At 52.2% G+C, this 21696-nt stretch overlaps 1 protein-coding gene across 7 annotated transcripts in view; it reads left to right on the forward strand.

Moving 5' to 3' along the window:
• PPP1R12B (protein phosphatase 1 regulatory subunit 12B) overlaps nt 1–21696 on the forward strand; it is a 127432-nt gene that overhangs the window by 89826 nt on the left and 15910 nt on the right. Inside the window, exon 1 of one of the 7 annotated variants that reach the window (XM_065854418.2) lies at nt 7866–8653. The exons of the other annotated variants lie outside the window; for them this stretch is intronic. Coding sequence (XP_065710490.1) covers nt 8552–8653 — 102 coding nt within the window. The 5' untranslated portion in view covers nt 7866–8551. Of the gene's footprint in view, nt 1–7865; nt 8654–21696 lie in introns of those variants that run through there. 7 annotated transcript variants of the gene reach the window in all.

Consider the following 21696-nt stretch of genomic DNA (forward strand, 5'->3'; position numbering starts at 1 on the left):
TTGCTCTTAGATTTCATCCCCAGGCATGAACATAACCTTCTGCACCACAATCTGTTGAGGAAAGGCCAGAAATAGGTCTGAAGCGGAATTCGATAGCAGTGCGTTGCAGCTCGAGGATATTGCTTTGTGTCAGCCGTTTCCACAGCCGCGCTGACACAGAGGTTTTACAGCCTGGAATGCACAATCTGATGAATTCAGATAAAAAGCAAAATGCATCATGACTCTGTTGCGAGTCCCCTGAGATTTCTGGTTCTCTACGTCAGATTTTGGAAAGTCCCTTAGCTTGAAATAGCTGCGTTTGCATCTGGTTCTTATATTCGCGTTTGCTTTCTCGTTCCCCTGTTAATATCTGCACATTTCTGCGACGTTCCTCTGGTTTGTGCTGCTTCATCCTTTGTGAGAAAGCTGGATCAGAAGGGGGAACCTGTCAGTGAACACTTGCAGAGTCCAACTGCCGAGCAGCTTCGACTGGAAAATATTATGTTCTAACACTGCTTTATCCTTAATGGTCATAACTGGATGAAATCACTGGATTTCTGGTGTGAGCGATGCTCTAAGCTGGACTCCTGAGCAGACACTGGAAAGTATCTCTCCCGATTTTCTCATGCTGCTTTTTTTGGACAAAATACGGTGTTGAGCTTGGGAAAGCAGCCTGGCCGTGACAAGACAGAGCTGGGTTTTGAACGGACATGAAAGGCAACAAAGATGCTGAAGGGAGTGGAGCATCTCCTGTGGGAGGAAAGGCTGAGGGAGCTGGGGCTCTGGAGCTGGACAAGAGGAGACTGAGGGGGGACTCATTCATGGGGATCAATATGGAAAGGGGGAGTGTCAGGAGGATGGAGCCAGGCTCTTCTGGGTGACAACCAGTGACAGGACAAGGGGCAATGGGTGCAAACTGGAACACAGGAGGTTCCACTTAAATTTGAGAAGAAACTTGTTCCTGGTGAGGGTGGCAGAGCCTGGCCCAGGCTGCCCAGGGGGGTTGTGGAGTCTCCTTCTCTGCAGACATTCAAACCCGCCTGGACACCTTCCTGTGGAACCTCAGCTGGGTGTTCCTGCTCCATGGGGGGATTGCACTGGATGAGCTTTCCAGGGCCCTTCAACCCCTGACATTCTGGGATTCTGTGGTTCTGTGATGAAGCAAATGATCTGTAGCCAGCGGTCGTCCCTCGGTGTGCAGACGTGGGGGGGGTTATGACATGAAAACCCGCAGGGCTGAGCTGCTCCAGACCTGGGGTTTTTGTGACTGTGGCTGCATTTACAGCCTTGAATGGAATCGAATCTGAGGTCTCGCGGACATTTATTTTTGGCAAAGCGGTGACGGCCGCAGATGTGACTCTGGTGCCGCAGCCTTGGTTTATTGTCACTGATCCATTTCTGTAACCTCTCCCCATCATCCCTGCTGGGAACGATGGACTTAAGATAATTATATCCTCCTCCCTCTTCTGCAGGCTTTGCTTTCGATTCAGTTCTCAGCTTCTGGAGTTAAGGAGGTCTGCTGAGGTGTTGGTGAACCCTTATTGTGCCGATAGAAATGCTGGATTTCAAGGCATTTTGTCCATTCTTCCAAAATCTCACTTCTGCTCCACAGAACTTGTCTCCTACATGCAGAATTTGACACTTAGAGGTGCTAAAGTGACATTTCTGAGAGTGGTGCTTTCTTAATTCTAGGTTTCTACATTTTAGGTTTCAAATGTGCTGTTCTCAGCCCACACTAAAATTATCTGCTTAACGCTAATCCAGGTACGAGCATCGCTCCCAGCGTTTTTATGCTAAATGTAGTGCTGGGAATAAGGAGTATGATGCTGTAGGTGCCGTTCTAGACCGTCAGCTGCTGCCTGTGCGTTTGGAGAAGAGGGAAAGCCTTTCGTTGCGAGCCGATCCGTAAGGGCAGATGTGCACTGCGGAGGAAAAGCCTCCTCGCTCGCCGGTTTTATTCCATTTATGGCAAAGTGCTGCAGTGCTTTCGCATCACGTTCACAACACAGCTTATTGCCTGGCCAATAATCCCGTCGCTACGGCCCTTCAGCCTCCTGGTGCCGAACGTAACCTTTTTCAGTTCTAAATAAACCCTGCGGCGCTGTAATTGAACCTGTTAAAGCTTGCATATGATTTTAAAGAGATTTGTTTACAGTGGTTTAAAGCGGTTTTTATACAGCGAGTCTTTTCAATCAACTTTTCATTACCCACAGTAATAGTGGGTTGGGTATTACACCGAATGCAGCTGCTGCAGCTCTGACCCGGAGGTGTCCCGCGTAACAGCAGCTGCTCTGGATTCTTACGGTGTATTTGCAAACCGGATTGCAATTCCCATGTAATGGAGAGTGAGCTGTGGAATAAAGAATGGGTTTTATTACAGCTTTTAAAGCTTGGCTTTCCATTTCATCCCCTGGGTTAAGTACCAGTGCTGCTAATTCGGAATCAACTCGTTATGTGCTGAAATGAACAGTTTCTCTACAGAAGCAGCGGAAGGCGATGGGTACAGTGAATAAAGGTGTGAGAGCAGGGGTGTGCAGGGTGTGCTGGGGCTGTGTGACCCCAGGTGGAGTCTTCAGCCTTGGCTGCTGTAGCTGGAGACACCAACGTGCTCCCAGTTCGTGTCTGCTCGGGGAGATGGGAGGTTTGGCTGTGATGGAAGGAGCCAGCAGAATGGGAACAAGACTCAGTGTTTTCTTTGCATGTGAACTGTTGGTAATTCTTTAGAGCCTTTTCACCACATACCCCATGTAGAAGAAGAAACGAGAGGTGTCCAGCGACTGGTGCAGTGATGTGCTGTAACCTTTCGTCTGGCTCCGGAGCTCTCCACATTAAAACAAACCGGTATTTCTGGATTGTTGGACCCAATCTCAGATTGATCACAGGGTTTTCTTTGCAAATAGCAACGCTGGGCTCCAGTTTGGACACAGTGGGAGCAAGCGCAAGGCAAGTAAACACCCTTCCAGTGGCACGTTCAGTGTGTGCGAAGATGCACAATATGTAGGGCTTAAATAATCACAAATATAGGACATCCTGAGGTGAAGGGAATCCCAGGACTGGTTAAACTTTGCCTACAGCAGTTAGAAAGGGGAGGTGCAGTCCTCTTACACGATGGATTTCAGTTTTGTGTGTCAATCCAGTAACATAAAAGCAATAGGAAATCCAATCTTGACTCTGTTCTGTGCAGCCCGCGTCAATAGTTAATGGGTTTTTCATGTTTAAACTGAGATTCTCTGGGTTTTTCACGGAACTGCTTTAGACAGAGAACAATTATTTTATGGACATTTAATGGCTTTTGGAAATGACTGCCAGGGTGGTTTATTTTGCTCCGAGAAGTGTCATGAGAATAAATGCATCTTGAGAATTGATTTAAGTATTGCATAAAATATGAATTACAGATTTTGGTGTTTCCGCGGACTGGAACGCGACTCAGCGCACGAACTGCACTCTGGAAATGCAGAACTCAGGGCTGTGAACTCCTAATAGAACACAAAGAGCTGGGCTCTGTGGCAGGGGAGGCACCAGCGGGTCGGGGGCTGCGTTGAGCAGTGAGCACAGGTCTCTGCTGCTCAAAGACAAGTGAGCAAAATGGCCTCAGCAGCAGGGTCAAAGGAAAACATGAAGCGTGTTGCCGCCCTCTCCCTCTTGCTGCTCATCCAGCTGGGCTGTAATTCATATCTCATGTCCCTGCAGTGCAGCCCCATTCTCGCGTTGCTGGACCCAGCACAGGGTGACCAAAAGGGCTGTGAGACCCTGTGCTCCGACCCTGAGTGTGTCACCAAATCATGGAATGTCCTGAGCTGGGAGGGACCCACCAGGATCATGGAGTCCAACTGCTGTCCCTGCACAGGACACCCCACAGGTCACCCCGTGTGTCTGAGGACGTTGTCCAGTCTCTTCTTGAACACTGTCAGGTTGGGCCGTGACACCTCCCTGGGAGCCTGTTCAGTGTCCAGCACCTCTGGGTGCAGAACCTTTTCCTCATGTCCCACTGACCCTCCCTGGCACATCTGCTGCCGTTCCCTGGGCTCTGTCACTGTCACAGAGAAGAGCTCAGCCCTGCCCCTCCTGCTTCTGCTGAGGAACCTGCAGCCCATGAGCTCTGCCCTCAGTCTGCTCTGCTCCAGCTGAGCAAACCCAGGGACTTCAGCTGCTCCTCATCCGGCTTCCCCTCCAAACCTTCACCAGCTTCACAGCCTCCTCTGGACACTCTCCAGCAGCTTTAGCTCCTTTTCTCCTGTGTCCCCAGCCCTGCCTGGCTGCCCATGTGGGGTCTGTGGGGCTGCAGGCGGGACGGGCCCTGCCTGGGTTTCATTGCACAGAGGTGGCCGAGCAGGCCCTGGGGGCCGGTGCGGGGTGTGCAGGGTGTGCTGGGTGTGCAGGGTGTGCTGGGTGTGCAGGGTGTGCTGGGTGTGCAGGGTGTCCTGGGGCTGTGTGACCCCAGGTGGTGTCTTCAGCCTTGGCTGCTGTAGCTGGAGACACCAGTGTGCTCCCAGTTCATGTCTTGTTGGGGAGATGGGAGGTTTGGCTGTGATGAAAGGAGCCAGCAGGATGGGAAGTAATTCGGTGATGTACAAGAGTGTGGTAAAGCTGATGTTGAAAATGACAGCTGGGACTTTGAGAAGATACTTTGGGGGTAGTTTGTTCCAAAAATACCAACTTCTCTCCTTTATCCTTCAAGTTTTATGACAATTCAGGTCTCCCAAGAGGGCTTTTCCTTCCCTTCTCCTGTGCACCCCCATCACCCACAGCATCGCTCCAGGGCTCTGCCTTCAGCTCCCAGCTTCGGGTCCCATTTTTGTCTCCTACAGGTTGGAAAACAACAGTGCTGCTTAAATTTATTTCATCAGCGTCACTTTCCGTAGGAGAAGATTTTCAACACAGATAAAAGGGTTGTTTGTGGTTTTCCCCTCTAATATTTCGCTCAGGGCTTGGTCCTTTTTCTAATATGTTGGTTTTTTTGGATCTGGGCCCTCCTCTCTAATTAAAAAAATTGGGTATGAACACAGGTGTCATTAACAAAGGAAAGGAAAAAGATGTCTGAAAAGAGTGATCATAGTCAAGACCATTGCTCTAAGTATAGGTAATACACTATTTCATGTAAGTATAGGTAATGCACTATTTCATGTAAGTATAGGAAATATACTGCGCTATAGTACAGTTGTGAGATGGGAAGAAACTTGAACATGGTGTTGCACAAAAATACGCTGCAGCACGGAGTTCCAGGTGGTTGTGGAAGTGCTCACGGATGATATTTATTTTTGCAAGTCTTTCCGGTAGCTGCATAAACATCCCTGAGCAAATAAGCAGCAGCCCAGCCCCAGCACAGCCCGGCTGCCGGTTCCTGCTGCAGAACACCCTTCACAGACACAAACAGGCGGATCTACACCGTGACCGTGAGCATTACAACCATCAGGACAGCAGCGCTGCGAAGGCAGAGTCGGATTTCATACCTACACAGGGGAAAACTTGAAAGGAAACGGTACAAAAAGCAGGAAGAAACCCGTGAATTAGGCACCTTTGTTGGAATAGTGATGAAAGGCGGCGTGTTTTGCCATATTGCATCTCATTCTGCTGCCTTTCTCCTGGCTAATAAGGATGCTAATTCTCATGCCACCCCTTCTCTTTAAAATGAGTTCTTGTCCACCGAGATGCGTTTTGTCAATCTGTGAGACATCTGCACTCGATGACTAATTAACTTTTAATTAGTAGGGAATAGAAGGCTCGGGGTTTGTTTTGTTTTGAGGCTCGGGCAGCGAGTTCTGCACGGAAATGTTGATTTTGGAGCTTTCCCACCCCCATCAGCAGAAACGTGACCATGCAGGGACACGGCAACGGCTCATTTAGGACTGGACGGGAGGGGAAGCAAAACCCTGCAATTTAGAGCTGCTTAACCCCACCTCGGTGACTAAGCTGGGCTTTGTCAGCCTTGTAATTGTGATTGTGACACCCGCTCTGCTGGTGGCCACACGGGTTAGCCCAGTTTCACTTGCTGTTTTGAAACCCCAGAAACTGAGACTGGCGCGAAAGGGTCTATAAATACACATTTCCTATGTGTGAGTTACTTTGTTGTCGCTGTACGGCCGAGTCGGCTGCTGGGAGAGGCGGAGGGTGACGAGGGTGGCAGATGGAGGATGGGAAGATCAAGGTCCTGCCGCGGTGTCCCCGAGCCGCGGGGTGCCTGTCGCTGCCGCCGTGTGTCTGCGCTTCATTTCCATACCTCTAACAGGGAATGCAGAAATATTGCCAGGCAGAATCAGACTTTCTTTTTCTTTTTCCCCTCCCTCATTCAGTGGATGATGAATCCTCTCCTTCTCTAGGAGGGATCAAGTAGAAACCTGATCTCAAAGTGACTTTCCTAGAGAAGGGCAGTCCGGCAGCCTCGTTTCCCACTCCCTGCAATGCTGCTACCCCTGGGTAGTGAAGATGTTGGATAGTGGGGGAACTTCCCCAACTAACAGAGAACCCCAGGCTGGTTGGGTTGCAGGAGCTCTGCAGATCCCCAGCCCAGCCCTGCTCACGCAGGGTCACAGAGCAGATCACACAGGTGGGTCCAGGGGGTTTGAATGGCTCAGAGAAGGAGACTCCACACCCGCTCTGGGCAGCCTGGGCCAGGCTCTGGCACCTCCCAGCAAAGAAGTTTCTGCTCATGTTCACATGGAGCCTCCTGTGTTTCAGTCTGTGCCCGTTGCCCCTCACCCTGGCGCTGGGCACCACTGAACAGAGTCTGGTCCATCCTCTGACACCCACCCTGAGATATTGATCCATTGATCAGATCCCTCTCAGCTTCTCTTCTCCAGCTCAACAGCCCCAGCTCTCTTGGTCTCTCCTTGTCACAAAGATGCTCCAGACCCCTCAGCATCTCTGTGTCCCTCCACTGGACTCTCTCCAGTAATTCCTTGTCCTTCCTAAACTGGGGAGCCCAGAACTGGACCCAGTGCTCCAGCACTGTATTCCAGTAAAATTAACATGGTTGCCAAGCAGTGTGCAATAAAGGGGCAATATTTCACATCAACAGAGAGATATCCAAGTGCAGTGATACTCTTAAAATATTTTTATAGAGATATTCTTCTGCACTTGCTGGGAAATGTCTCGTGCTGAAGCAGCTGGTGGGGCTGGAGCAGAACATACAGCGAGACCGGTGAACCCCAGCGCTGGTCAGCAGGAGTTGGGGTGGGTGTGAATGAGCCTGGGCGAGGCCACATCCTTCAGACTGGACCAGTTCATTAACGCTGCCTTATCGTAACTGATCCAGTGCAGGTACCTGGGCTGATGCTTTTCCAGCAAAGGAAAACACAGATTTGCAACGTTAGGGTTGCAAGACTCTATTTAGTGTATGAGACCTATCAAATCAGCGCCCCCGCTGTGTGTTTGACAGCGTTTTTCAAATGAACGTCCCGTGTGCTGGTTCAGATGGGACACGCGGGACACCACTTTGCAACAGCAGCTGAGGTTCGTTCGGAGCTGTGCCCGCTCTCCCCACCCTTTGGCCCTTCTTCCCAGCTCCTCTCCCTCCTCCTCAATCCCAAACGCTCCTTTGGGTGAGAACGCGTTACACAAGCTCCGCGGCGCCTTCTTGCAGCTCCAAACAGCCTTACGAGCAAACAACAAAAATCCTGTTGTTCTGCATGAGCGTGTCCTCCCTTTAATGGTATGAACTGCTCCGTGTCCTTTACAATATCTCCCTTTGTCACCGCCGCGAAACGCCTGCTGGAATTTCAGCTTTGCCAAGTGCCGTCGATCTGCTCCGACCTCCCGCTCGCAGCCTCGGGAGCTTGCAAGTTGTTTTCTTTGCCCCTCCACCCCGCTTCTCTTTTCTTTTTGTCCTTTTTTCCCTACAAGTAGCAGCCCAAATCCCAAGCTGAAAGTGAATCGCTGCTGCTGGCCGCCCTCCAGCATTCCTGGCGGAGCGAGTCAGGATCTGGAATGTCAGAGGCAGCGCTGGGGAGGGCCGGGCCGGCAGCGCATGGGGAACGAAGCGGCGCCCGAGAGGAGGAGGAGGAGGAGGACGGAACAAAACACAACTTCTTCTGGACTGCCCCTTTCCAAAGCAGCGTTTGTTCCTGATTTATGCTTTCGCCTCTCGCTTAAGGCGTGCAGCTCTGCGCAGCGACGGCAGAGAGCTCGCAGCAGCGCTCCGCACTAAAACAGGTTTTCTTTTGGCAAAAGTGCCGTGTCTAGATAAACCCAGCTGGTTTTCCAGCTCTCTCTCTCGAGGCAGGAGGTTTTAGTTTTGGGGGGAGATCGCTCTGGGCTTGTGGCGTACGCTCCGGACCGGGGGAAATGTCCTTTTGCGGAGAAGTTGGGCTGGGGCCTGGCCAGTGATGCTGGCACGGAGCAACGCCCGGCGCTGGAGCACAGCGAGTCCTCACTGCCTTCTCCTCTGCTTGGACAAGCAACATTGTGGAGCCTCAGCTTTCCCCGTGGCAGATTAACGCCTAAAATTATACACCCTAAACAGCAGGGTTTAATTACCAGAGCTGTGAATAGTTTAATTAGTTTGTTCTGACCTTGGAAGAAGGAGCTGCCCAGCACCGTAGAGCACCAGGAGAGCAAGACTTGCTTCCCAGAGACCATGTCGTCCTTGTACACCAGGAGTAAAGAATACACTCGCAGCAGGAAGGCTCAATCAGATTCACCCCCGTCTTCTCCTTCCCCGATCGCAAAGACACTCAGAGTAAGCAGCTTTTTCCTTTCTGTATTACCCAGCACGTGCTCCGAGCGCAGACCGGTGGCGGCGGTTTGTTGTCTTCCCCTCGGAGACGCGGGGCTGTGCTTTGCTTTGGAAAGAGGATGGTTTGAAAGGCACTTGGGAAGGTGCCTCTGCAGCAACAGGTTCTCTGCCGGAGCCCTGGCGCTGGGATTATTCGCAGTGGGGGCTGCAGGGAGCTGCCGTGGTGGTCGTTTCCCCCCATTTCACAGGAACATCGCTCTCCTGGTCGGCTGTTGCTGGCCAAAACCTCCCCGTGAAAATGAGGCAAAACCTGACCAGCTCGTTAAACCGCGCTCTTTCCATAAATATTGCCTCTGAAAGGTTTGCCGTCCAGCTTGCAGCCTCGGGGCTGCGCTGACCCGTGATAGAGCTTAATCATTTCAACAAGAATGTTAAAAACCACCTGTAGCAGGAAAGGAGTCGAGGTAGGGAAGCAGTCCTTCCCAAACCAGAGCCGGTGTCCCCATCCACCAATGCGTCTGAAAGTTGGGAATGTTTCATAACAGTGTTGCTCCCAGCTCCGGAGTCATGTGAAGGGCTGTCGGGGACTCTGGGTCCGTATCGTTACACCGGCAGCCTCCTCGCCGTCAAGAAATTTTATCATGCCGGAGTCAAAGCCTGGAGGAATTAGTTTTAAAAAGGCAGGCTAATTTTAGAAGTAAGCATTAAATTAATCTGAGCACTGGTGTTTGCCCAAATCAGATACGCATTGTCTGCTCCTTTTGAAGTGACAGATCTTGGGCTGGAAAAAGCGTAGCCTGCAATCTGTAGAAAGGGTTTTAACCCTGTGCTCTGGTGTTAGTGGAAACAGTCCCTGACCTCAGGGCTCCAGCCTCCGCAGTGTTCGCGGTGCTGGTTGTCCCCGTTAACCACGGAACCCAGCGCCGTGAGGCTGCGCTTTCCTCCCATCTGCAGTCGGGACGTCTCTGGGGAGCTTCTGGAGGATCTAAAACTGTGTGCTTAGACTTTCTTCATCAGTTTGTCCAGCCATGCTGACCATCCCTCAGGAAATGGCCGCAGGATTGCTAACCAGCTTAATAGCAGGTGGGGAACCTTTCAGATGTGTTCTTCATCATAAAGCTGGCAGCGTTTTAATTCCTTTCGAAACCGGAGCTTTTTAAAGTCAGCGTGCACACACTGACTCATTTGCTCCCCCTTATGCATCTGGGCATGGAGACGAGTGACAAACGTCTCGCAAGAGCCGTGCCCGCGGTGTGTGCCCGTCTGCTTGGTGCACACCCCAGGGGATGCTGCTTTGTCTGTGTGGGCAGCAGCGATGGGGTTGCAGGATTCGGGGCCCTGGGGGTGCTGCAGGAGGTGGGGGGAGCAGTTGAGTGCAGAAAGGTGCCAGGTGGGGACAGAAGGGCTGGAGAAGAGCTGCCCTCAGCTTCTTGTGCATTTTGGAGAAAGCAAACACATGAGCATGGAGATCTCGGTGGTTCTTGCAGTGGCGATGGCGGAGAAACCGGGCCGGAGCGCAGCGGCGTCGGCTCTCGAGTCAGGGTAGTGGTGGAAATAGCCCATGCCTTAAAAGGCTAATTAGGGAAGGATTTACTTCAGGCTAAAACAAAGTCTCCGAGTTAACTCTTTTCTCCAAGACAGCTTAACTCTGCTGTGATTATGGATTTGTCCCATGTGTGCGTTCTCCCCCGCCACGGCGCCCCGTGCCGCGGGCTGCCACCTGCCTGAATAAAACAGGCAGAGATGTGATACCTCGGAGTCTTTTCTCTTTCCATCCAGCCAAGATCGATCCCAGCAGACCTGTGGGCTCTAAACGTTCCCAGCTGCGCAGGGGTGAAGACACACGAGCAGGCAAGGAGCCTCACGCATGGTACAGATGGGAACAAAACCCCGTAGAGAACCAGACGAAGCAAAGAAGGTTTTACTTATTAAGGTATCGCTGCCAAACAGCTGCATCAAGTGCCGTTTGCAGAGCAGTTTGCTGCGGCATTCCCGGCACTGCCTGCCCTGCTGCTTGCAGCGTTCCTCCTTAGGTGTTAGGATGATACTGCTTGTGCTTTTTCCCCCTTTAATTGCTGGGATCTCCCCAAACGTGCCGCTGAGGAGGGCGAGCGCTTTGCCGTGAACGTGTGCAAGTCCCAAAAAGGCGACATCCTCACCAGATGGGAGCGAAAGGCACGGAGGGGACGTTCTGGTGAGAACAGGGTGCTGGTGTGTGACCCCTCCACGTGCAACACCAGCACGTGCTATCGCCTCTGCGAGCCAAGATACCACATTTCTTGTGTCACAACAGAGCAGCCCAGAATTATAGTCACCAATTCAGAAATAGCCAAGTGAATCCTTTTAAGTCACCCAGGGTGAACGTTGCGAGCTCCACCTTTTCAGTTGCTTTAACGAGGATGTTGCTAGAAAGTGGAAACTCAGTTTCCCTGGTGGAAATCAATTCGGATTGTCCTGTTATTTGGCAAAAGCTCCTGGTTTTGTAGCAGTGGGACTGAAAGCATGAGGATGAATCCTGTTTATGCCGGGCCAGTTGTTTTTCCATAGGAAATACCCTGTAGTTTGTATTTAGTCTCATCCATCTATTCACTGTGGTACTTCACAAGCCTTGCGTTTCTCCGTGGGATATCACAGAATCCCAGAATCCCAGGGTTTGAGGGGACCTGGAAAGCTCATCCAGTGCAATCCCCCCATGGAGCAGGAACACCCAGCTGAGGTTCCACAGGAAGGGGTCCAGGCGGGTTTGAATGTCTGCAGAGAAGGAGACTCCACAACCTCCCTGGGCAGCCTGGGCCAGGCTCTGACACCCTCACCAGGAACAAGTTTCTTCTCATCTTTAAGTGGAACCTCCTGTGTTCCAGTTTGAACCCATTGCCCCTGGTCCTATCACTGGTTGTCACCGAGAAGAGCCTGGCTCCATCCTCCTGACACTCACCCTTTAGATATCTGTAAACATGAATGAGTCCCCCCTCAGTCTCCTCTTCTCCAGCTCCAGAGCCCCAGCTCCCTCAGCCTTTCCTCACACGGGAGATGCTCCACTCCCTCCAGCATCTTGGTGGCTGCGCTGGACTCTCTCCAGCAGTTCCCTGTCCTTCTGGAACTGAGGGGCCACAACTGGACACAATATTCCAGGTGTGGTCTCCCCAGGGCAGAGCAGAGGGGCAGGAGAACCTCTCTGACCTACTGACCACCCCCTTCTAACCCACCCCAGGTACCATTGGCTTCCTGGCCACAAGGGCCCAGTGCTGGCTCATGGTCACCCTGCTGTCCCCAGGACCCCCAGGTCCCTTTCCCCTACACTGCTCTCTAATAGCTCATTCCCCAACTTACACTGGAACCTGGGGTTGTTCCTGCCCAGATGTAGGAGTAGGTAGGAGAATGCAGACTTAGGGGAACACCCGTTCCCAGCCGGCGGCACAGATTGTAACCGTAGTTTTTCGGTTGTTTCCCACCTCCTTCTCACCCAGCCTACCTTTCTTTTCCAAACTGCTCTTTCTTGTCTCGTCATCCACTATTTTTCGCTGTAAAAAACACCATCAAAACTGAAGGCCCCTCCAGCTGCGCGTGTGCTGTTCATTCAGCATCACTCCATGGCTGTTACTCACCCCTTGAGAGACGATACATCATTCTTGTTGTTCTGGCCGTATTCACAGTTTTACTACAAAGCGTTTTCCCCTCTGATTTTTCCCTCATTAAGCCCCCGTCACTGCTTTATTACACGAGCTTTCCAGCTGAATTTTTGTCAGTAAGGACTCGGCAGTAAAGTCTGAAGTGCACTCAGTGGTCTGTTCGGATTGATTCCATTCTGCCTTTCACTGGTGTGTCTGAAGGAGCCGCGCTAAGTGGAATACGGGGTGCAAAAGCATCACTTTGTGTGGGCCGCATGTTGTCACCGAGTCGCTTGATATTAATACCTGAGTGTAAAAAGCAACAGTTTCCAAATTGCTGCCAAGCTGCTCTAAGCTGTGATTCCATGGCAGCAAACACTTATAGCCTGGGTGCGATTTGCGATGTGGACACGTACAGCTACAGTCCAAAGCAAATCTTAAAGACAAAAGACAAGTTAATGCACCCAAATGTTCGAGCTGCAGATGCCTGGCATGCAAATAAAACCAGCACGGTTCGGGTATTAATATTAATACATAAAAATGGTATCAAATCTTAGTGATCTGGTGACGCGACCGAACCGGATTCCTTGTATTCGGTGAGACACGTCCAGGAGTGCTGAGGCTTGGTAGAAATGATGGTGAGATTGGAGCTTCGGTCGAGTTGTGAATATCAATGTGTCTGGCTGTTTTCACTCCGTGAGCGCCTTTGCAACGGGTTTTATTCTGGTTTGGCTGTTGATGGCAACAGGTTTATTCTCACCTTGGGTAGACCTGTGTGAATCATCGCTGTGCAAATGTGTTAGAGAATAAAGAGCGTTACAAAGATGTTTCTCTGGATAATATTATCTTCCCGGGTTTCCATTTAGCGGCTTGAAGTCGTTCTCGTTGTGATAAAAATGATGCTGCATAAACTGAAACGGGGTCAAATAAGCTGTCTCATGACGTTTTCTGTGTAATTTCTGGATTGCTGGCTGGTTCCGCGGTGTTTGTGGGAATGATCGCCTCTTCTCCCGTCAGCCAACAACACATGGGGGATATTGGAACTTGAACTTTAAGGGAATTAACCTTAGTCTGTGTTCTTCAGCACCCTGTTTTGTTTATCACTGGATATATATTCATTAGATGGGTATTAGTGAGAAATCCTTCTGGTTTCTGTTAGTTCTCTGCTTTTTTAAGCTTTCCTCTGTCAATGTCCGTATCTGGAAGCGTGCTGGGGGCTTGTGGTTGTTCTTAGGGCACCAACCGTTAGATGTTTCCTGCTGTGACTCAGGAACCAGACGATGCTCCTGTCGCCCGCTTCATAAATCAAGTGTGTATAAATCAAGGAGCTGTGACCCATGGGGTGAGTGTCCCCGGTCTCCAGCTCTGCTCCCTGCCGAGGAACAGAGAGAATGGATGGAGCCAAAGCTGCAGCGGGGAGTCTGGTGACGACTGGAGGGTCTGAATGGTCGTGGACCATCAGAACAGGGCCTGTGATGGAACCCTACAGCCTCATGGAAAGCTCCCACTTTGGTTTTCTACCTCCTGGTCAGCCATGGGGCCTTTGGAGAAGCTGGTTGAGCAGACAGAGAGCGGCCACTTTTTATGGCTCAGCTTTTGAAACCATCACAGGGCAAGGAGGCCAGAAGGTCAGAGGACAACTGGAGGTTGCACCAGCGCAGGGACGTAGTCCGGGCTGTGACAGGGATGAAGAGGAAAACTTGAATTTGGGTCGGTTGGTGGCACAGCCACAAAGCCAAGCGCCTTGGCACAGCTGTGCGGGGAGGAGCTGCGGGCTGGCGCGATGGGAAACTGCAGCAGCAAACCACTGCTGAGCTGGGAACCAGCGCTCGCTTCCCTTCGAGGAGCCCACTGTAGTTTTATTTTTCATAAAATGAATACAAACCCATAGAAAATGCAGCTGGAAGAGACTCAGAGCTCAATCCATGTGTTTCCACAGGCACCAGCAGCTGGGCCTGTGCTGCAGCTGGTGGTCAGAGGAAAACGCAGATCTTGGGGAACTGTTAGGTTGGGTTTGTTGGGTTTGTTGTTTATATAAGGAATTGTAAATTATTTTTAATGACCCCAAATTGCGCAGTTACTATTGCAGTTCAGTGTAAGTCAGGTCCTTGGGGCAGAGGTCCTCAAAGAGATGAGAGGAGGTCCTCAAATAGACGAGAGGAGCTCCAGGATCAGATCTGGCAGCTGGTCCTGAGCTATTTTAGACTGAAACAAATGAGGAGGGGGGAGAGAGACAGCATGAACTGTCTTAATTTGAAACGCAGGAGTGGCTTTGTGTAATACAGATGTAATCCAAGCCTTGATTGCTCCTCCATGCAGCGCTGCCGTGGCCGTCGCGGCTGTCGCGCGATGCTGCAGGCTGGACATGGTCACCGCATTTTGGAACGTGCTGCAAGCCGGAAAGTTGGCGGGTTGGCTTTTGGCAGCTCAGATCCTGGCTAGTGGCCAAACAGACTTTTTAATACCCGATAATAACACCTGAGAACGTCCTGCTGGAGCATTCACAAAGATGTCGGCACCTGGAGACCTGCGGCATTCTCATGTTGAAGACATTTAGGGGCAGAAATCTCTTCTTGTGTCACTTGGCTGTTCAGCTTTTATTTCCTCACATCTAGAGAATCTCACAGAATCCCAGAATGTCAGGGGTTGAAAGGACCTGGAAAGCTCATCCAGTGCAATCCCCCCATGGAGCAGGAACACCCAGCTGAGGTTCCACAGGAAGGTGTCCAGGCGGGTTTGAATGGCTGCAGAGAAGGAGACTCCACAACCTCCCTGGGCAGCCTGGGCCAGGCTCTGCCACCCTCACCATCAAGAAGTTTCTTCTCATCTTTAAGTGGAACCTCCTGTGTTCCAGTTTGAACCCATTGCCCCTTGTCCTATCGCTGGTTGTCAATGAGAAGAGCCTGGCTCCATCCTCCTGACACTCCCCCTTTAGATATCTGTAAACATGAATGAGTCCCCCCTCAGTCTCCTCTTCTCCAGCTCCAGAGCCCCAGCTCCCTCAGCCTTTCCTCACACGGGAGATGCTCCACTCCCTTCAGCATCTTGGTGGCTGCGCTGGACTCTCTCCAGCAGTTCCCTGTCCTTCTGGAACTGAGGGGCCACAACTGGACACAATATTCCAGGGGTGGTCTCCCCAGGGCAGAGCAGAGGGGCAGGAGAACCTCTCTGACCTACTGACCACCCCCTTCTAACCCACCCCAGGTACCATTGGCTTCCTGGCCACAAGGGCCCAGTGCTGGCTCATGGTCACCCTGCTGTCCCCAGGACCCCCAGCTCCCTTTCCCCTACGCTGCTCTCTAATAGCTCATTCCCCAACTTACACTGGAACCTGGGGTTGTTCCTGCCCAGATTCAAGACTCTGCACTTTCCCTTGTTCTATTTCATTACATTTTTCCCTGCCCTGTTTTGTCTAAGATCGCGTTGCTTTGCAAAATGAAATTTTTCACCAATAAAATCCGGTCCCTTAGAAAAGAAGGCAAAACAAAATAAGAGCAACAAACCCGCGTTTCTGAATTGTGGCCTTTACTAAATTAAAACACAATCCAGCTCGACGTTGTACATGGTGAATTTGATCCCCGGGAGACAATAAACTGCAGCTGCTGCAGAGCCAAGGGGCCACATGAGAGGCTCGGGGAACGGGGGCCTGGGCTGGCGATCACAAAAACCAGTGTACAACTGGTTCAGATGTGTCTGGGATGGCGGGAGTCAGTCCCTTACAGACGTATGTGCTTATTTCTGATTAAATACATGCCAGCCATGCTGAAAACGATGCGATCTATGGCAGCCGGCTGCCAAAGCCACTATTCCTTCCTGGAGAAGCTTTTAATATTATGCTTCAGTAACAGCGGTTTTTATTAAGTAAAGTTTATTGATTTATAGCTTGTGAAAACCTATTTTGCATCAGGCTTTGGGGAGTTGGAGGTGATGTGGAGGTGGTTTGGCTGCGCCGGGTTATTAATCATATCAGTGGGGTTTTTGTAATCCTCGCATTTGCACAAACGCGGAGCGGAGCCGGAGGCAGCGCGATCCATCACGGCGGCCGGGGCGCGCGGGACGCTGCGGCAGACCCAGCCAGAAACCACGGCGAGAAACCACAGCCAACGCAGAGTTCAACCAGACCTCCCCATTATTCTGCACCCACTGGAAAACCAAACGCCGGAGAGGGTTTTCCTTTCTCCATCTGCCCTGCATGAGCCATGTGGGGAAACTTGCGGAGCCGCAGGAGCGGCCCCACTATGGGAACTTCTGCATGGAAGTGGCCCCAAAAGCAGCTGGCTCTGTTTTACACTGAATTTCTAAAACAAACAGGGCTCACCAGGAGGATATTTGCCAACATGAGAATACGGTGTGAGAGGTTCCTAAAGCTTCCCCTCTCGGTGAAGAAGAGGGAGGACGGCACGGCTGGAGCCGGACACCAGCATCTCGTTAATGGTGGTTATTTAATCATGAATGTTGATCGGGGCCTCTGAAATAAAACACACCAAACTAAATTCCTGGAGAACTATCTTAAAATAGTGCACATTTTCCTGAGGTCGGCCGCTTGGAGATAAAGCAGCATAAAATGTTCCCAAAGCATCTTTTTTTAAAAAAAACAATGTAAATAGTCGACTTTTTGTGCCTTTGCTGGGTCAGGTCCCAGCCACAGGAGAACGCAATTGGAAGCAATTAGGCCAATTTCTGACTTGGCAAGAGCCGTGGCCGATCCCCCTTCTGGCACCGCGTCCCGGGGCTGCGTTTTATCTAAACCTTCCGCGAGGAATTTGGTTTTCATTACGCTTCACTGAACCCAGAACAGCTGTGAAAGTTTCTGAGGTTTTGAGGGAAGGCTCCTGCCCTCCACAGGCCCAGCACATTTCTAACATCAAAACCATGCGGCACTCCTGGCAATGAATAGAGCCAGTGAATAAAGCCTTGGTCAGTACCCACCTGTGCCCGACCCTTGGGATGGACCAACGTCAGCGCGGTGGGAACTGGGGACCCAGCAGAAAGCGGCTTGTGCAGGAATCATCAGTCCTGTATGGAATCACAGAATCGTTTAGGTTGGAAAAGCCTCTCAAGATCATGGAGTCCAACCGTTCCCCCACCTCTGTCCCTGCCCCGTGTCCTGAGAACCTCATGTCCGTCTGTCCAACCCTCCAGGGACGGTGACTCCAGCACTGCCCTGGGCAGCCTGTTCCAATGCTCCACAGCCCTTTGGGGAAGAAATTGTTCCCCAGATCCAACCTCAACCTCCCCTGGCGCAACTTGAGGCCGTTTCCTCTGCTCCTGGCGCTTGTTCCTGGGGAGCAGAGCCCGACCCCCCTGGCTCCAAGCTCCTTTCAGGCAGTTCAGAGATCAGAAGGTCTCCCCTCAGCTCCTGTGCTCCAGCTGAACCCCCAGCTCCCTCAGCCACTCCCATCACACTTGTGCTCCAGCCCGTCACCAGCTCCGTTCCCTTCTCTCCACTCGCTCCAGCACCTCAAGGCCTTTCCTGGCGTCAAGGGCCCAAAGCTGCCCCCAGGATTCACGATTTGGCCTCCCCAGGTCCCAACACAGGTTCAGTCACTGCCCTGGGCCTGCTGGCCACACCAGTGCTGGTCCCAGCCAGGATGCTGGTGGCTTCTTGGCCACCTGGGCACACTCTGGCTCATGTTCAGCTGCTGTCACCAGCACCTCCAGGTCCTTTTCCAGCCGCTCTTCCCCAACCTGCAGCGTTCATGGGGTTGTTGTGACCCAAGTGCAGGACCCAGCACTTGGCCTTGTTGAACCTCAGACAGCTGGCCTCAGCCCAATGACCTAGCTGGTCTGGACCCCTCTGTATGACCTTCCCACCTCCAGCAGATCAACTCTCCCACCCAGCCTGGTGTCATCCACAAACTGACTGAGGGTTCACTCAATCTCCTCGTCCCGTTTGCTCCTTTCCTCAAGTCCCATTTCAGATACTCCATGTTTTACCAGCCCACCTGGATTGAATCATCTCTGACCCCACCCAGGAGGGCCGGCAAAACCACCTGAACCCTTTTGCCACCCCCCACCACCCCCAGCAGTACCTGAACGTGCTGCCCCCATGAGTGGCCGGGAGGAACGGTGGTGTCATCTCTCCGGGGCCATTCTGAGAGCTGTGCATTACCAGACACTCCTGCAATGCTCTGTGCTTTTAGGTTTTCCTTCCCCACGGGTGTCTGGGTGCCGGGTCTGGGCTCGGTGCCGGTTTCTGAACCAGGACAGCCGCCTCCAGCACCTCGCTTTTCCCTGGGGTCCTCCCCGGCCCAAACCTGCAGCGACGTGACCCTGTTTAGATCATTTCACAGCCGATGCTTCCCTGGCTGCTCATGTTTCTAGTCAGACTTTAGATCCTGAGGGAAATGAAGGAGTTGGGCACAACTGACAGTCTGTTCCAAATCTGCCAAGAATTAGAAAGAAAATAATGCATACGTAGAGTTGACCCAGCAGTTTGCCAGCAGCATCCCCTTTCAACCTTCACAGATTGCGCAAAAAGGAAAAAATCAGGAAGGGAAAGCCCTTTCTTGCGCCAGCTCAGTCTCTAAATGCGTGTTTGGCGCCTCAGCTCCTTTCCCTCTTTTTACCCCCAACGTCTCACTCCAGAAATGAAGGGGGGAGTTTTGCTCTTCGCCTTCTGACCCTGACCCTGGAGTTTCCAGCATCTCTGAGCACGTCCAAGCTTCTTCACCACTTACACACACACAACACAGTGGCCAGCTCGTTTCAATGACTGGTGGTTGCTTTAAAAGCACGGGCAGTGATGTGTTACTGAGCCAGTGGTGCATGAGCAACTGGAGCACGTGGCGAAGGGTTCCAAGGGCACTGCGGCCAAACGTGGGCCAGAAGCGAGCTGGAAAGAAGCTGTTTTCTATGGAAAATGTGTCTCCAATGTGCTGTTTCGGTGTCCTCTGAAAATGTTTGCCTGTCTTTGAGCAAATAACAGGGATGTCTCAGCCCAATTTTGCACATAGGGCTCAGCATCCCCGCTCGGACGCCTCCTGCACGGCACAGCCGCCTCCTGGGAGCGCGAGATTTCGGCATCGCTTTGTTTAACCAGCTGTGCTAAGAGCTGCTGCTCTCCATGGCTCCTCTTTTAGTTGCAGCCTTTTTGTGAAGGTGCAAAGTGGAACTTCTTCTTCATTCAGGATTTGGATGAGCAACCTGAGCTGGGTGAAGACGTCCAGGGTTGGATGGGGTGAGCTTTGAAGGTCCCTTTTCTATGATGTTCTTCTCAGCATCCATCACAGGAAGGTTTTAAATACGCTAAACCTGTTGGGTTTTTTCCCCATTGCCATTGCAACGGCTACATTTGGAGTGATTCCTTTCTTATCCCTCTGCCTGTGGAAATTATTAGTTTATTTGGAGGAAAAAAAGGACAAAAATGATGTTTCCCTCCTGCCACCAGCACACAGGCTGGTTTGGGCCATGCTCAGCCTCTTTTGCTTGGTTTCCAACCACACGTGGACTTTCTTAGCGCTGTTCACATACATTAGCAGGTGCGTTTGTTGAAATAAATGCAAGCTTGATATTAAGTGGATTACTCGCCCAGCCGTTTGTCATGGTAAGAAAAGTTGACACTGAAGGGGATTAGCATAAAGTGTACAAATAACTTGGAGCAAGAGGCTTGTTAATCACTTCCTAATTCCCCTCTCCCGCTCAATAGGGGAGGTTGGGCCATTGGGCCACAATGAAAAGGGAGCTGTCAGGCAGCTGAGGGTTTGAAGAGGCAAACGTGGGAATGTCAGCGAACAACAGACCGTGGAGGCATCAACCAGCGCTGCGGCTGGAAACGGGACCGGCCGTATGGAAACTGCTTCCCAGCTTTACTGGCCGTGACCTTCCCACAGAGAGCGGCCCAAGGCACGGCTGGTGGGACGAGCGGGCGGGTGGCCTGTGACAGCTGCAGGACGCGTGGCTCCATGAGAAGCTGCCCAGAGGACCCAGCGTCTCCCGTGGATGCGCCACAGGGCTCAGATGTGCTGGGAAGTGTCTGCTCCGTCCCTCGGTGGTTTCTTACCTGGATGACACAAAGGAATCTTTCGGTGCGCAGGGTGGGGGTTAAACAAATTAAATGATGTGGCCCAGGACCTATGCCAGCAGCAGGACAGGCTCCTGGAGCGTTGGTGACCGTCTGTACAGCACGGGGCTGTCACCCAGGCATGACCCTGCGGGCGCAGAACGTGCTAATGGATAGCAGGGCTTGCTCGTCCTTTGAGCTTTGCGTTCAGCAGCTTTTGGTGAACGTGTTGTCCATCCAAGAAACATGCGGGTTCCTCAGTTTGTTTCTCGTTTGCTGGTCAGATCGCTGCGTCTCACACTGGAGCGCTGTGCTGCAGGGCGAGCGGGGAGTGCGGATCCTTGGGGATGCTCCTGTCTTGAATGTGGGACCAAGATGAGGGTTACATGAGGTCAGGCTGAATTATAAACATAGTAACTAGGTATATGTAACATGTAGCCGGGTCCCTGCGTCCTAGCGAGCAGAGGGCAGCGTTGCAGCCTGGGCACGGTCCGTGCTGCTCCAGATCTGCTCCTGTGCTCCTGCACCCGGGATTGCAGAGGCTGCAGGGTCACTTGTGACCCTCCTGCTTGTCATGGGGTGAACGCACAGGATCCCAGACTCCCAGGCTGGTTGGGTTGCAGGAGCTCTGCAGATCCCCAGCCCAGCCCTGCTCACGCAGGGTCACAGAGCAGATCACACAGGTGGGTCCAGGGGGTTTGAATGGCTCAGAGAAGGAGACTCCACACCCGCTCTGGGCAGCCTGGGCCAGGCTCTGGCGCCTCCCAGCAAAGAAGTTTCTGCTCATGTTCAGATGGAGCCTCCTGTGTTTCAGTCTGTGCCCGTTGCCCCTCACCCTGGCGCTGGGCACCACTGAACAGAGTCTGGTCCATCCTCTGACACCCACCCTGAGATATTGATCCCATTGATCACATCCCTCTCAGCTTCTCTTCTCCAGCTCAACAGCCCCAGCTCTCTCAGTCTCTCCTCATCACAAAGATGCTCCAGACCTGAACCAGTTGTGCAGATGTGGCCTCCCCAGGGCAGAGCAGAGTGGGAGGATTCACCTCCCATGACCTGCTGCCCACACTCTTCCTCACACACCCCAGGTACCATTGGCCTCTTGCCCACAGGGCGCATTGTTGGCTCATGGTCACCCTGTTGTGCACCAGCTCCCGGGTCCTTCTCTGCAGAGCTGCTTTCCAGCAGGTCAACCCCAACCTGTACTGCTGCCGTCACTTGTATGGTGTGTGTGCTCCCGGGTACCTGCCCGATGATCAGGGGCATCATCAGGTGGGAGCAGCAGGTCTGAAAGCTTGAGACACGGGGTGCCCGACAGTCAGCAAATCTGCCAGCAGCAGCCCAGCGTTCGGTGCCAGGTTTACTGGTGTGTCTGGGCAGTGCAAGCCCCGGCACAGACACGTCTGGACACTAAAAGCCTTGACCCCCCATCTCCT

This window comes from Patagioenas fasciata, chromosome 21, assembly GCF_037038585.1.
Source record: "Patagioenas fasciata isolate bPatFas1 chromosome 21, bPatFas1.hap1, whole genome shotgun sequence".
In the NCBI taxonomy this organism is placed as follows: Eukaryota; Metazoa; Chordata; class Aves; order Columbiformes; family Columbidae; genus Patagioenas; species Patagioenas fasciata.